The 15,323-nt window shown below is 30.8% G+C and overlaps 1 protein-coding gene across 18 annotated transcripts in view; it reads right to left on the bottom strand.

Moving 5' to 3' along the window:
* Positions 1 to 8,602, bottom strand: part of LOC121126702 (uncharacterized) — a 58,479-nt gene extending 49,877 nt beyond the window's left edge. For 14 of the 18 annotated variants that reach the window (XR_011782351.1, XR_011782352.1, XR_011782347.1 and 11 more), the window contains exon 1: positions 8,255 to 8,602. Coding sequence is in view for 10 of the 18 variants with exons in the window: in XM_071891896.1 (XP_071747997.1) it covers positions 8,255 to 8,371 (117 nt within the window). In the remaining 8 variants the exon portion in view is untranslated. The remainder of the gene's footprint in view (positions 1 to 8,254) is intronic. The other 4 variants (XM_071891901.1, XM_071891902.1, XM_040722008.2 and 1 more) reach the window with 2 other exon arrangements.
* Between the last annotated feature and the right edge of the window lie 6,721 nt (positions 8,603 to 15,323).

Below are 15,323 nucleotides of genomic sequence, written 5' to 3'. Positions count from 1 at the left end.
TAATCTCATCAGTATTTAAACAATAATACCATATGTCTTTCTCCCCCCTTCTCCTCGCACGCGTTATTCTCTACAAATAAAATATGTATTTATATTGGAGTGTTCACTATTTTTTAAAGTTGACAAAATTTAAAATTATCATGGATCATGAGATGTGATTAGATGTTGGAAATGACTTCCTAAATTATTTTTTTGTACCATCAAAAACCTTTACCCTTCATCCCGTCAAAGTTCCAGTGTTCCGGAAGTACTTTAAAATGAGGTCAAATTAAAAAAATTATTTTTTTATTTAAGGCATAAGAAAAAAAAAATATTTTATAATTTTTTTGAATTTGTTTCCCATATTCTTTATATTTTTATTAAGTCGATTTGTAAGTAAAAACTCATGAAGTAACTATTGACGGCATATAAATAAAATTAAATAGTAGTGGATTTTCCATTTATTCAGCTATTTATATATTTAAAGTTTTTCAAGAACAAGATACAAATGGCGATAAATATACATAGTTTTTAATCTTTCAATAATCAGTAAATTACTTCATGAAATCAGTCTATTGGAAGTTTTTATTCGATTTTGATCTTGAGTGATTTGTAACAATTACATTTTTAGTGTCTTTTCTCTTTATCATGTTTTCTCGACGCCTATTTAGAAATTCTTTTGTAGGAATAAATTTTCTGACTTGACCATTGTTTCTTTTTGTTACGATCTTCTAAAATGATGTCAACTGGTTTGAATCAAACATTATCTGGAAGTGCAAAGCAAAAATTTGACTTAAATAAAACAATTTTTCCATTTCTTTCTTCAGAGTTGAGATGCTGGTTTGCTTGATTTACTTAAAATAAAAATTGTTCGATCCGTGCTTGATGTTAGGGAATCTATATATGAAGGAAAGTAGGACCATAGCTATTGAAAATCATTATAACAAGTCTTTGAAGCTCCATTGATGGATTTTTTGATTGTATAATCTTAAAAGGGTAGAAGCAGTAATAATCAATATCGCATCTTGCACTGTTCTAGGATGTTTTTCGAAAAAAAAAATCAAGTACATAATGTGGCCCCTTTTCTACTATCTGACAAATCTGGACAAAGTACTATTGATCTCTGCTCAAACATTAATATAAATATTCATCTATGTCTGGTACACTTCCTTTGATAGCCACAAATGTTAAAGTGTACGTTTTACGAGAGCAGTTTGAAATTTGAGAGCTTATATGATTTTGACCCTTTGTTTTCGTTTCATAGTATTCAAATATTTTTTTTTAGTCAGTTCATTCATGTGAAGTGAACAAATAAACAACATCAAAAACAGACGAATTCTAGAAAAATATATGATTAAGAGAAGAGATAGAAAAATTTAATTGTTACAAATCACTCAATATCAAAATTGAATAAAAACCTTCAAAAGTCTGATTTCATAAATTAATTTACTGATAATTCAAAAATTTAAAAACTATATATGTATATGGACATTTGTATCTCGTTATTGAAGAAATTTAATAATATAAATAGCTTAATAAATAAAAAATCCATAGTTAATTATTTATATTTGTATGCCCTCAATATTTACTTCATGAGTTTTTAATTACAAAACCGATTACATAATAAAGTAAAAAAAAAAATTACTAACAAGTTCAAAAAAATTATTAAATAAGTTTTTCTTTTCTTATGCCTTAACTATTCAGACATTTTTTTATTTTTTTTTATTTGATCTCATTTTGAAGTACTTCTGAAACGTTGGAACTTTCAACGAATGGAGGGTAACGGTTTTTGGTGGTACAGAAAAAAAAATTAGTAGGTCATTACTAACACCTAAAAAAATCTCATGATCCATGATAATTTGAAATTTAGTCAACTTTAAAAAATAGCAAACACTCTAATGAATAGTACTTTAAAAAAATATTTTCTCTACATTGATTAATAACTGGATTTTTTTAAATATATAAAACTATAAAATATATCTGTTTAATGTATTTGAAAAAAATAAAATAATAATGCCAAACACCTGTGTTACCCAAGTTTGTGTTGTGGTTCAACCGAGGAAGAAAATACCATACACTCATTATTTCTTTATACAAACATCTTTATCGGCCGTAAAGTTTTCTATTTCATAACTAAAACACAAATCTTAATATAAAATCAAAAAAATTAAATTTTTGAAAAAAATATGCTCCCCATTTTTAACCCTCTGGCTCCTGACCAATTAAATTCCAAAAAAAAAGTGGATTAATGCTATTAAAATAATTCGGGATGACTAGGATTATCAAGAAAAAAAAAGTTATAGTCGTAGTTTCACTTCGTGGTCTTTGAAACTATGTATTGTCTTAACCCGTCATTTGTGTCGTCTTGGAGAATAAATCCCTTCAAAAGGTTAAAAGTGTTTTTTGACCTTTTTATTCAATTAAAAAATGTTATAAGAGCCCGTAGGATCTTTAAAGAGCTTAGACTACACTCTAGCCGTCAGGATATCCGTCTTTTTGTGGATTGAAAATCATAGCGTATCTCACTTCAGTTAGGTAACAGTGTATTTTATTACTGTTTGTTCTTCTTCTCCCAGGAGAGTAGAAGGAATAAACGTGACTTATATAGATTTAAATATCTCAGAACCTCAGTAGCATAATAATATGGAAAAAAGGAATCACTTAATAATATGGGAGATAACTCAAATAAGACAAATTCAAAGAGGCAACAAAAAGGATCCCACGGTGGGAAATAATTACCTACAAAAAGGTGTTGTTGTTTTTTTTACATAATCCCCTAGCTGTGATGTTTGAACAATCTTTGAGATGAGTATTTTTATGGAATTTCAATTTGAGTCCTTTACTTTTATAAAGGCGTTGCGGAATTCTCAAATGTTACTTCCAAAGAAGGGGATTGTATCTTTTTGAAGGTTAAAACCAATATGGAAAAATATAGAGTTTCTAATTCTGAAAAGAAATTAGTATTGGAAACCAAGGTTGCTATAGAAAAAATACAAAAAGAGTCACATCTAGTTTAAAAATCGACAAAAAATTGTGCAAATAAAATTAGTGGTCAAAGTTATTATTATGTATAATGTAGGGAACTCTTTTGTAATGAAAGCCCTACCGAATCCAGAAGGACTAAAAAGTATAAACAAGAAAGATTTAACTTCCTAGTAATAGTGTCGTTTTAAAAGATATCGGAAACGATCACTCTCAAAGCGTAGATGTGTATTGTACTTTTTGGAAATCCCCCCACACGCCCAAAACGTAAATGTGGAAAAGGATAAACAAAACCCAGTAGTCATGAAATTTAAAGGATTCTAATCGATATGAAGGATGTTCAGATCTTCCTTATGAGTATTCTCCTTTATTGAGTGTTTTTTTAAAACTACATTGACATTTTTGAAGATTTCTTGATAATTTTTAATTGTTCTCACATCTAGAGAACAAACCTAAAGCAGTCTTTTTTTTTTTTTTTTTTTTTTTTTTGCTCTGTTAAACTTTAGTTTAATCATTTTATTCCTAGAGTATAAGAGGGCTGGTTTTTTTTTAGGATCTCAAAATGCCTTATATAGAAAAATAACAGCTATTGTATCCTTGTTTTTAAAAGCCAGGTGATCTTGAAAACTTTTTCTGGAGTTTCAAATCGCACCGATCCAATAAATCTTACGTTCTCTATAGTTTTAAAGTAAAGTAAAGATTTATTTAGAAGAAGCATACACTGGACATCTTAGTGCTAGAATTCGGAATGGTTTTTACACTATTTCTTTCAAGAATATTTTTCAATCCAATAATGTCCACCAAAGACTCTTGCTTAGTGGATATCTATTGGTATGTTAAAGGTAGACTAAGGCTACTGAATTTTAAAATAGGGTCTAAAGAGTTTGATAACCCCATAATCGATCTGCCTGGTCGCACTGGTCTTGCCACTGACATGTGAAATATTATAGGAATGCAATCTTAGTCAGTTGATGTCAATTTCAGCAATATTGTATTCGAACATTTTATCGGACTCAGGGATAGAGCCATTAAATTTTCTAATTTTAAGACAATTAAGATAATTTTTCATGTGTTTTCTGAATTTCAGCTTATGGAAATGGCCTTTTCGGATTAATCTCTTTAAACTTGGGTTTCTTAATAAGATCTTGACTCTTTTGGAAAATCTTTCATAAAGAGTTATGTTTGTTTGACCTTCCCTCCCAAGTTTAATACTTTGGGCCCAATTGAGAATCTTTATCATTTTTTTCAATTACTTTCTTTTTTTTTTGTCCTCGATGGTCATTTTTTGAGTTCTGAGCCCCTTTTGAGCTCTCCTTTTGAAACTTATGTTGGGCTCTTACCCTTTACGCCACTTATTATAATAATTCAATAACACAGTTTGTAACTAATTAATAATATTGCAGAGAAAAATAATTAAATATATTGAACACGAAAGCATCAACCCTATTAGGAGGCATGCCCACCTTAGGGAGATAATCTGAGCCTCCAGACGCTGGAAAGTACTTCGCTGAATTAAAGCTGTCCTACCACAAGCTTCCGAGGAGGATGTCATCATAGACGAAACTTCAAAAAGAAGCAAACGAAATCGTACAAAAATGTACAACGAAGTATATGTTCCGAAAAGACATCTAGGTGTTCTGAACTTTTTTTGGAGACTAAAAATAAATGAGCCCATCATAGAGCGACGCCGTATGCGACAGGATTTTGGAACGGCAAGTGGTGCTCATTTGTATATATTTGATGTAAAAATAAATTTTGAGAAATTGAGATCGCAATATCAAATTGCAGTGAATGATATATGTATGCGGATGAGTTGGTCACTGTCACAAGTGACATTCTATTAGAAAAACAAATGGCGGATCAACTTGTTCGGATAAGTGGTGCTGCAATATTCTGGAAGTGGTTTCTTATCTTCCTAATGAATTGCACAATAACGAACATATAACTCAGTTAAATACTTGATGAAACTAAGGCTCTTGGTTATTTTTGGAATCCCAAGGATGATAGTATTTACCTGTATTTGGATTTCAAAATACCAATGAAAAGTCTGTATTATGTAAATCTTCGAGATATTTTGATCCTGAAGGTAGATTGTTACCTGTTATCTTCACAGCTAAACTCATCTTTCAAGAAACATGGAATCGGAAGATAAAATGAGATGCCTAGTTGCCAAGAGATCTGGCTGAGAGATGGTTACAATGAGAACATGAATTGAGACATCTTAAATCCTTTTCAGTTCCTAAATGGGTCATAAAAACCCATTTTAATTATAAACATCCTGAATTGTTTGTTTTAGGACATTCTTCGTCCGAGGGATGGAGTGCAGTACTTTACCACAGATTTATTCTTAATAATGAGTCCATCAACAGTGGTTTTCTGAAATCACGTACTTGAGTGAGACCTCACGAGCTTAATTTAAAATAAAATGAATGGCCAATGCTCTATGTTATTACAGGCTAAGATAAGAATGAAATAGATTGTGAAAAATAAATCGAATAATAAACTTATAGTTCGAGATATTTCCACTTCTTTATCTCAAAATCCTTAATACATTTATGAAGTAATAAGTAATACTATAGTTATTATTCGTTTCCAAAAGGACAAGAATACAATTTCTTGGTTATCTTTCCTCGTATATTTATATAGTGGCCATTTCATTAATAATAAGAAAACATTTTGGGCATCATATACAAATACAAATGTAGAGCTGCACATTTAATAAAATATTATTAGGCAATATTATGATACATATATGAAAAATTAGATAACAATGATAGTCTTGGATTACTTAAGAAATAAATAATAGTTGGTAGAATTGACTAATTTGGCTAACTATGAGATGATTTCAGACTTTCTTCTGTTATTTTTTATATAAAGGTTACGTGAAATAATAAAAGTAACACCGTGCTCAGTTCCTTCTAAATCAAACTCACTACATATTTATTGTTATGATATTGATAAAATTTCATTTAATCAAAAATGCATATTCGGTGAGCTAAAACCAAAGTAAGCTAGAAGGATTTCTTCTCTAAATGAGTGTGGGATGGATTTGCATTCTACACTTCATTATGTTCCATTTCTATTTATAAATTATTATGATTGACCCTACAGAGGCACTGCAAATTCTATGTCAAGACGGGAAAAATTTACAATAAAAAAGCCTATTTTTTTTTTTACATATTGAAGTGATTCAAATATTATTATCACTTGACACATACAAATTATTGACTATTGCCATCGTTATGATATCTTTAGTGGCCGATACTATGATTTTATAATGAAGTGACTTGATCTGCTTGAGACGTTGCTCAGCAATGAAGATCTTTTGACTATTGACTACTTCAACTGACAAATTGAAATACAAATATTAAAAAATCTTGACCCTATTTCCGTCCCTCCTTTCCTATAGGCTTCCAATATTCCCAATTAGTGTTCTTGTTTCCTTCACTTCAACTTCTGATTCAGCCTATTACGAATTATAGTATCTTATTATTATAAGAGATATGACATATGATTTATACAGCTAATTGATCTTTAGCGGATAAGGAAGACGTTGAGTTCTTACTTCTAAGCATGGAATAAGTCTTTAGGTCTTTCTTAATACCAGTGATATTTTTCTCTAAAAAAAATGAAAATATTGAGTTCATGCTCTGAAGAAATTATTCTCTTGAACTCAATGTGCGTAGATTCGATTCACGCTTGCTCCTAGAAAAATAAATATATATTGTGTGCAGGGATTAAAATAACATATTATCTGTCAGTATGCTAAAAAACCCGGAAAATTAGTGTGGTTGAATAATGTTCGGGAGAAGAGCAGCTTATCTGCCATCATGTTTATTTAAACTAGTTTCAATCAGATATGAAATAAAATAAATAAACACAAACTCCCACTTCATATCTAGTAATGATATGCGAAGGAAAGACTACGTTGTCGATCCTAAATTCTACTCCGAATTAAACAAGGACATACACTAATAACTCACCAAAAAATCAAAAAAAAATTACTGGGATAGAGTTAAATGCATATCCGTTCTCAAACAGATCAGCGGGGAAATTCAAATTGATTGAAAGTGTACCTTCTTGTATATCAATTTTTTTTTTCTTCCAGTCAATTTACATTTTTAAATTCCGAAGGGTTGTTTAGCCTTTGGATTCCAACACACTCACGGTCGAACTGTTTTAGAATGGATATGCATTGAACTCTATCCTTGAGCAAAAGTTGCACTGAAAACTTGGAAATTGATATATTATTAATGAACTAAGTTATCATGAGCAAACTAGATTGCATATTTTAGAATGTATCCTTCTGTAGGACAAATTCTCAATGTAGAAGTTTGTTTCTGGATAACAAATTTTTATGAAAATTCTATATATTTTTTTTATTCAAAAATTTTAGATTTTTTGAAAAAAATAGGAATGCACAGAGTCTATCCATTGAAAAACTGGGTATAACTAACATCTCAAAATTTCCAGCCATATTTTCTTTGTCATAGGAGTCAATAACCAATTCCTGACAACAAAACCTTAATATCAGACTTCTTGGATACCTTCCAGCAGCTTCTAATGGTTCAACTATCTGAAGTAGATAGGCTTCTGTGAAGCATTAGTATATATAGTAAAATTGGGATTCATCTTTGGTCTGATAGGCGAGTAGCAATCCTCAGGAAATAGCTGAAGCCATCCCTCTAGTTCTTCTAAAATTCTAGGTGACACTACTATCAACTTCTTATAAAAAATGTTTATTCAAAATAAATAGCACTTTCCTCAATAAGAATAAAGCAAACGTGTATAAATGGTGCACAATTTACGCGATACACTTAAATTTATAAGATATTTTTTTCATTTTTCTAAGAGTTTTAGGGATTTTTTTCACGGTACAAGTGTCTTTGAAAGGTCAATTCTGTTCAGTAGGTCACTTTGAAAGATCTAGTACATTATAAAAAATGATTAACCAGCATAATATTTGATAAATATGATTTTATGAATATGAAGATTACTCTAAAAATCAAATAATCTACATAAAATAATTTATAAAAATAACCACTAAACTATAAAGAACCGCAGAAAAGTCACATTTAAACTACAAAACAAAACGAAAAATTTCAACTTAATACTTAATAAAAAATCAATAAATTATTATTGAAAAACGCTATTTCTCAAATATCAAAAGAGTTAAATTTGGAAGGATATTTCCATTGTATGATATTCTGGGAATATTTATATATTTAAGTTTTATAACTATTACACAAATCCGTATTATTACTTCTACTTTTTTACTTATAATTGTACATACCTGAAATATTTTTACTAAACATTTATCGGATAGTTCCACAGAGTCATTCAGCTGTATATGTGAAAATGTATAGTTGATGCTCACAAAAGTTAATATAGTAAAGCAATGGAACTTCATTGTTTGAAAAAAAAAATTTAACTTATTTTCAAAAATTCAAGTAGGTCTATTTATATAGTGGTAGTAGAAAAGTATACAATCAATTTAATCGCATCAATTAATCAAACTTATTGCATAATTGAAAATATAAAATTAATCTTACACAGCATATTAAATTATATACTACTATAAAGTGCCTTAAGGTGCGTTCACACAACGCTAGGCTAATGAAAAAACCTACTTCACAACTTTGACTATTCTTCCCTTATTTTCCTCCTCTCCTGTGAACTTCAAAATACCTCAGACAACCATTTGTTTTGATCATTTATTTTTTAACAAAACCTTCCGTCATGACGTCAATCCCACCGCTTAAGCTAAAGAATAACCTCCTTCCTCTGAAGAAGGAGTGAAGGATGAAATAGAAGGAGAGTTGTAGTAACATGAATTATTGACATAGAATATAGTTGTTCGGTTCGATACTTCCGAATAATCTTATATCCCTGAACCAGACTCCTTTACCTCCACACCGTCTTATTTGAAAGTAAGGTTTTATTTTAACCTACCCTCTTAACAACGTGTTTTTGATTTAATGATTTGGGTGATCTCCAACACCTTTCCTCTACCCTACTAATCCACAACATTCAGTTGGCAATTTAATGTCTCCTATGACTTGGACCGGATTAATATAACCCAAACTAAACCAAGTAGTACCTCCAAATTTACTCCTCGGCCTTTTGATGTCTTTGACTCAACCGAACCGTCTGCAAGACTCATCTTACCGCAGTCTTGCGTCCAATATAGGTTGCAAGAAGCATCCTAGGGCACCAAGAATCACAAAAAGAAATGCCAGACAACGGTATATAATTGTTTCAACCGTTTACCTAGTTCTTATGGATCAATACCTCCTTACAACCGACACTTGTCAATTTATCATTACTCGTATGGGCAGTCAATACCTAACACTCACTTCAACCCTTATTCCCTACCCAGTTTTGGTTACTACAGGAGTACCCATTCCACCAAAAGCTAATGTCTCTCAATCCCTCCTGTCCAACTCATGGGTTTTATGTTTGACATGCACAATCAACCCGGACCTTACAATTCACATTACCAATCCCCAGGTTTATCGATTTAATTACGACTGATGTCCGTTTATCTATGTTAAATTTCTACTTTTCATTGGCTATGTTGTTCCTGCTTTTATAAAAACATGGGCTGATGTTTGCTAAGATAACCCCATCACTACTGATGGGGGGGGACATACAATTATTATTAATTTTTTTTGAAAACGGACCTTCCTTCAATGTCTGTCTTTATAGATACCAGGGTTGTACACTGAACGGAAAAACGAACAGCGTTCACTCTTTCCGTTCATTTTTTGAACGAATGAACTATAAAAAAACAAAAAAAAACAAGGATGAACGGGGAAAAAATATCAACGGCGTTCATTTTCTTACTGTCTACAAGATGTCGCTTTTTGCTAGTTTTTCCAAAGATCATTACATCTTCTTATCATTGATTATGGATATAATTATAAACTATACTAGTGATGGGACGATTAAAAAAAAATCCCGATGCTGAATTCGATTATTTAATATTTTAAATACTTCAAATACAATTTTGCTATAAATTTTTCAGAATTACACTTGATAAAATAAGTTGCCTTTCTTTATTTAATGTAAATAATTTTTATAATGATGTGCCGTGAGCTGAATTTTACTACCTCAGTATTTTCGAGTTTCTAAAAAAACACTCCTTGAATTACGAGCTTTACTCGTTACTCACTAGAATACTGGTTACTCACCTGAATACTCGTTACTCACCCTAACCCCTTTTCTCGTTAAAAAACTTGTGAGAGAAAAAATCATATTTATAAAGAATTATTGAAACTTATAATTTAAAAATTATTTTCGTAATTTATTTTCCATTCTCTTATTTGAATCATTGCAAAATTGCAACGATATTTAAATATTACAGTAAAATCTATTGAAGTTCAGAAGTCACTTATATTTTTTAACACATAATCATTTAATAGCTCCCAATAATTATTTATAATCAACAGCAGAATTGAATATACTTTGCAAACAATATTACCAAGAAAAGAGAGGCACATTATCTTAAAGTCTAGAATAATCTTCAACTTGTTTTCTAACAACAAAATGGACTCACAAGTTATAAATATATCACTAATCAGGGGGGGGGGGCCCCTTATGAGATTGGGGTATCTGGTACTGCTATCAACAGAATTTATGAATGCCGATGATACTATCTTAATATGTAACAACCTTAAAAGCCTTCAGGTCTACTTAAAATCTTTTGAAATTGTAGCAGGTGGTCTATCATTGAATAGCAATAAGTCGGGTCTGTTGTCTATCATAGAAGGGAATAAAAAAAGGTCTCATGTACTTTGACCCCTGCCATATGATGACTTGTTAGGATGGTAATATCAAAAATATAGAACTAAATGATTTTTACAAGTATTTAGGTAATTACTACTCTAGTTTCGGGAAACAAAGAGTGGATATGATCAATGATCTAAAATTACAACTCAAAAAGCTTGATAATGCAACGATTTCAAATAAACAATGCTTATACATCCTTAAAACTAATGTAATAACTCGGTACTTCTATGCATTGAAAAAAATCCAAGATTATCAAGGGAGGCTTTAATGCTTTTCAAATTGTAATCAGAAAGTATGTCCGTAAAATAACGGGCTTGTTCAACGATGCAACTATAAGTTTCCTTGAATACAAAGCTAAAGATGGTGGACTTGGAGTAATGAACCCCCTGTCGACTGCAAGCTTTGCCTAAAGTCATAGGATGGGTTCACTAATGAAGATTGAGAATACTTATGTTAAAGTTCTAGTCTTTCTGCGGAAATTTCGATAAAGTATAATATTACGTTGGTACAAATTCCAGGAGCTCGTCAAAGCTAACCCAATTAAATCGATGGATACAAAGAGTATGAAGTATGCCCTTGAGAGTAAGGCGAATCACAACTTTCTCCAATTAAATACTTTTAACATGAACAATACAAAGTTCAAAAGGGTTGTCAAATCATGCCAGGCAACGTGGCAACCAAGTCTAAATTTAATCGATTTAGGGCAATTCCAAAAAATATACAAAATGACAGGGTTAGAAATCTTGAACATATCCTGCAAACATGCCCACGTGCACAAGACTTCCGCATTGAGAGGCATGATACATTAGTTGACTACTTGGACTTGAAGTTACGCCGGCCAGGTGTGCAGGTTTTTTTAACACCAATTATAAAAAATAGGGGAGACGACTTTAAAACCAGATCTTGTATTAGTACAAGAAGGGAATGTGCACATCTTGGACCCAAAAATTGTTGGGAATACAACTGATTTAGTCTCAGCCAATAGTTTAAAAATGAAAAAGTATATTTCAAATGACATACTGGAATCTATTAAGCTTAAACACTCTCTGGAGAATGTAGTGATTGACAAGTAGGAGGGATTGTTATGAATTGGAATGGAATCTTAGTAGCCAAATCGAAAGAGCTACTTAAGAAATTTGGCATATCTTAAAGGGAAATTGATATCATGGTAGTCAGGGCTATGAGTGACTCATTTAAGGTTTGAGCAGTGGAACGTCATAGACCGGACTGCCTACACTGGTTTTAACTCCCCCCCCCACCCCTGCTTAAATAAGTTTTGGTTGTTGTAGGTTGTAAATAATATTTTCTTTTTTTTATCTAGTTGTCTATATTATTAACATCATAAGTTTATATTTCAACATTTGAATAACTAGAATTTTCCCTTGTTGGTCCTTATGGACATCGGGATGAATTATGTTGTTTTCTCTCTTGTGTATCGGGCTAGAATTAAATGGATTTGTGAATATTAATTAATATAAAAGTTATCGTTTTTTTTTATTGTTTTTCTTTTGGTTTACCCTCTAATTTGATTAACTTTATATTTCACTAAGAATTTTCATTGTGACTAGATCTAGTCACAATGCAAATTATAGCCTTTCTTCTACTGAATTTATGGAATTGAATTCCTAAACAGCAGTCCCTTTCTGGTGATGGGTTTAGCTTTGATTGACCTTCTTCATCAAATCTGCGTCGTTCAATGAACCCAATAGCTCTATGCTGCTTTGTTTTTCCTTTCAAATAGACAAGGCTCTTTAATCAGGTGCGATGCATGTGTATTTTTTCTCTAGATAAAATTTCTCTTATTTAGCCTTAGCAATAATATATGGACTATGGTGTATAAGTAGAGTAATCTTATTCAATTAAGTATATTGTGCTATATAAATAACTTAATGAATAATTATTTTTGATATTAAATCGTGTAAATGAGGATGTTTTTCGATTTTGCTAGTCTTTTTCACCCCTTATCCTTTAGTTGTATTTTTGGATGTATTGTAGAACTCATTTTGTGTTTTTGTTTTTATGTGCAATCTTACATTGTTTATCTGGATTGTCATCAAATGTGCATACTCTTAGTAATTATTTTGAAGTACTACACGAGTTGGGCATTTGCATCACGTGAACATAATCTTACACTTAATATAAGGATCTAAACTTTTGATGGGTGTAGTTAAAACATTTTCAGGTCGACAACTAAATAATAAACGTATTTAATTGAGCATTAAAGTGTTTGTAAACTTAATAAAGAGTTCAATAAGCTTGTTATATGAACAAACGATTAGAATTGACCTTCTAGGACAATTGAAACGTCTCTACATAAGCAAATGAACAATTGTGTTTTGCCCTGGAACGACCATAATGAATAGCATTGTGATGCCACATTGATTTAGAACTCTAAACGACATGAAACTATATTTCATCAAGGCCTTCCTTTTTTTTTATTTAATTGTAGAATTAATTTTTTTATTTAATTAATTATTTTGTTTACATAATTATTTTTTTGCTAGTGTATATTATTACACAAGAAGTGTGTTATTTTTACCACTATTTATAATTGGATTTTAATATGATATATTTAATTATTATATGATTCCACTTGTTTAATGAAAATAGACGTAGGGGTAGGAATCAAAACTGAATTCAGTTAAGTCCCATTAAAATTTTGAAATGTGATTACAAAAAACTTTTTTTTCTCTATATTTTAAACTGACCCACTATAAATAAGTGATATTGGGAACGCTTCTCCCTACGAGTTTGAAATTTTATAAGTTTACACCCACTTATCTAGATTCGGAGCTGAATTCAGACTTTGTTTTTTACTCCTAAAAATAGACGACGAAGCAGAGTTTACTTAAGCAGAAAAGGAGCAGTCGAGGACGATTAGAACTATGTATTTTCCTTACTGGATTTTTCAGTCGATTATTCTTTTTTTGTAGAACTCTATAGTTCTTATATGTAGACGTATACGATGATCTTTTAAAAGATCTGGAAAAAAATTATGTATTCTTGAGCATAGAGGCAATGATTAAAGAGGTCAGAAGTCCCTATAATGAGACTTGATGTGAAGTGTATTTGTACAATACAGGATTCTTATATTAAATAAGAAAATATCCACTGAGTGAGTAACAAATACTAAGTGGCGAGATCCCTTTAACACGAAGTTGAAGATAGGATCAGACGACTTATTGGATATCCAAATGGAAAAAAAAATATTAATTACTAGGAACGGAAAGAATGGGTAGATTCGGATTAATGTATCCAATTCGTTCCTGGGAAAGATCCATCCAATCACTATGAATTAAATGTATTTGCAGGCAGTTGATGACAGTTTGATTGTTGATCCCTTAACCGGAATAAAAGGGGGAACTTTTTTTTGGCCACCTTTAACTCGGTAGAATAGTGGACGAGATAATTATGTGTCTTCAAACCGCTCAAAGGGTATGTTGAAAAGCAATAATATTTATGTTTGAAGTAGAACGTATATAGTTCAATAGCTAAAGCTGGGCACGTTTGGTTAAATAAATTACTGATTTGAGATTAGAAAAGGAAAACGGTTATTACGTGTCTTCTTTCTTTTTTCTTATTTTTTTTTTATTCATTATTTATTAGTAATTTGTGTACATCATATCCCTCTAATAAAGACTATAGTTTGCTGCTTACCTAAGTGCAATATTGAATATAATTAATTTTATTAGTCAAATGTCTTAAAAAAGTTCCCCCTCTGCCTGGATTGGGATCTATCCATTTTCCCTAGGAGTTCATATTTTCCCATTTGGGTATCCTAGCCACACCCTTCTGATCCTCTCTTCATGTTCTGTTCAAGGGATCTCGTATATATGTCTATCACTCAGTGGATCTTATCTTCTTTAATGGAAGGATAGTTCTATTCAGTAGATGCGTCTTCCCAAGAAGGTCTATTATAGTGACTTTTGACCACGTAAATCATTGACTCTATGTTCAAAAATTCCATAAATTCCTCAAAATCTTCTACGAAATAATCGTATACTGCTATAAGAACTAATAAGGTCATTGAAAGATAGAATAATCCACTGAAGCCCAAGTGAGGAACAGAAGGAGTTTTCATCCTCTATCCACTGCTCATTAATTGAAATTCTGAAGTCCTTTTGGAAGATAATTCTAGACTCTTAAAGAGAATATGCCTCTCTTTTATCAATAGTTTTGTCTACATTGCAAATGCAAATTCCATTCTGCTAATAAGTATATTAATTTATGTATCTAAATATATCAATTCATTTTGTAAATGTATAATGTCACTAATAATTTGTTGAATAAATTTGTTTGATTTTATACTAATAACTTCTACATCGTATCATTTGTCATTTTAAATTTGTATGATTCTCTGCTTACAATTTCTATTAAAATTTATAATTAATATAATTGTTTTTTAGTTATACTTTTTTTAAAATTTAGACATACATAATGTTCAATATTTCAATCTAACGATAAAGACGTTATACTTCGTAATGAATAATAATAATTAATATCACTAAATAATACCATGGTCTGTACAAATTCAAAAAAAGTAAATACTAATTATATTTGAAGTATTGAAA

This window comes from Lepeophtheirus salmonis, chromosome 12 (assembly GCF_016086655.4).
Source record: "Lepeophtheirus salmonis chromosome 12, UVic_Lsal_1.4, whole genome shotgun sequence".
In the NCBI taxonomy this organism is placed as follows: domain Eukaryota; kingdom Metazoa; phylum Arthropoda; class Copepoda; order Siphonostomatoida; family Caligidae; genus Lepeophtheirus; species Lepeophtheirus salmonis.
The sequence above is the reverse complement of the archived record's forward strand: the minus strand, read 5'-3'. Positions and strand labels throughout refer to the sequence as shown.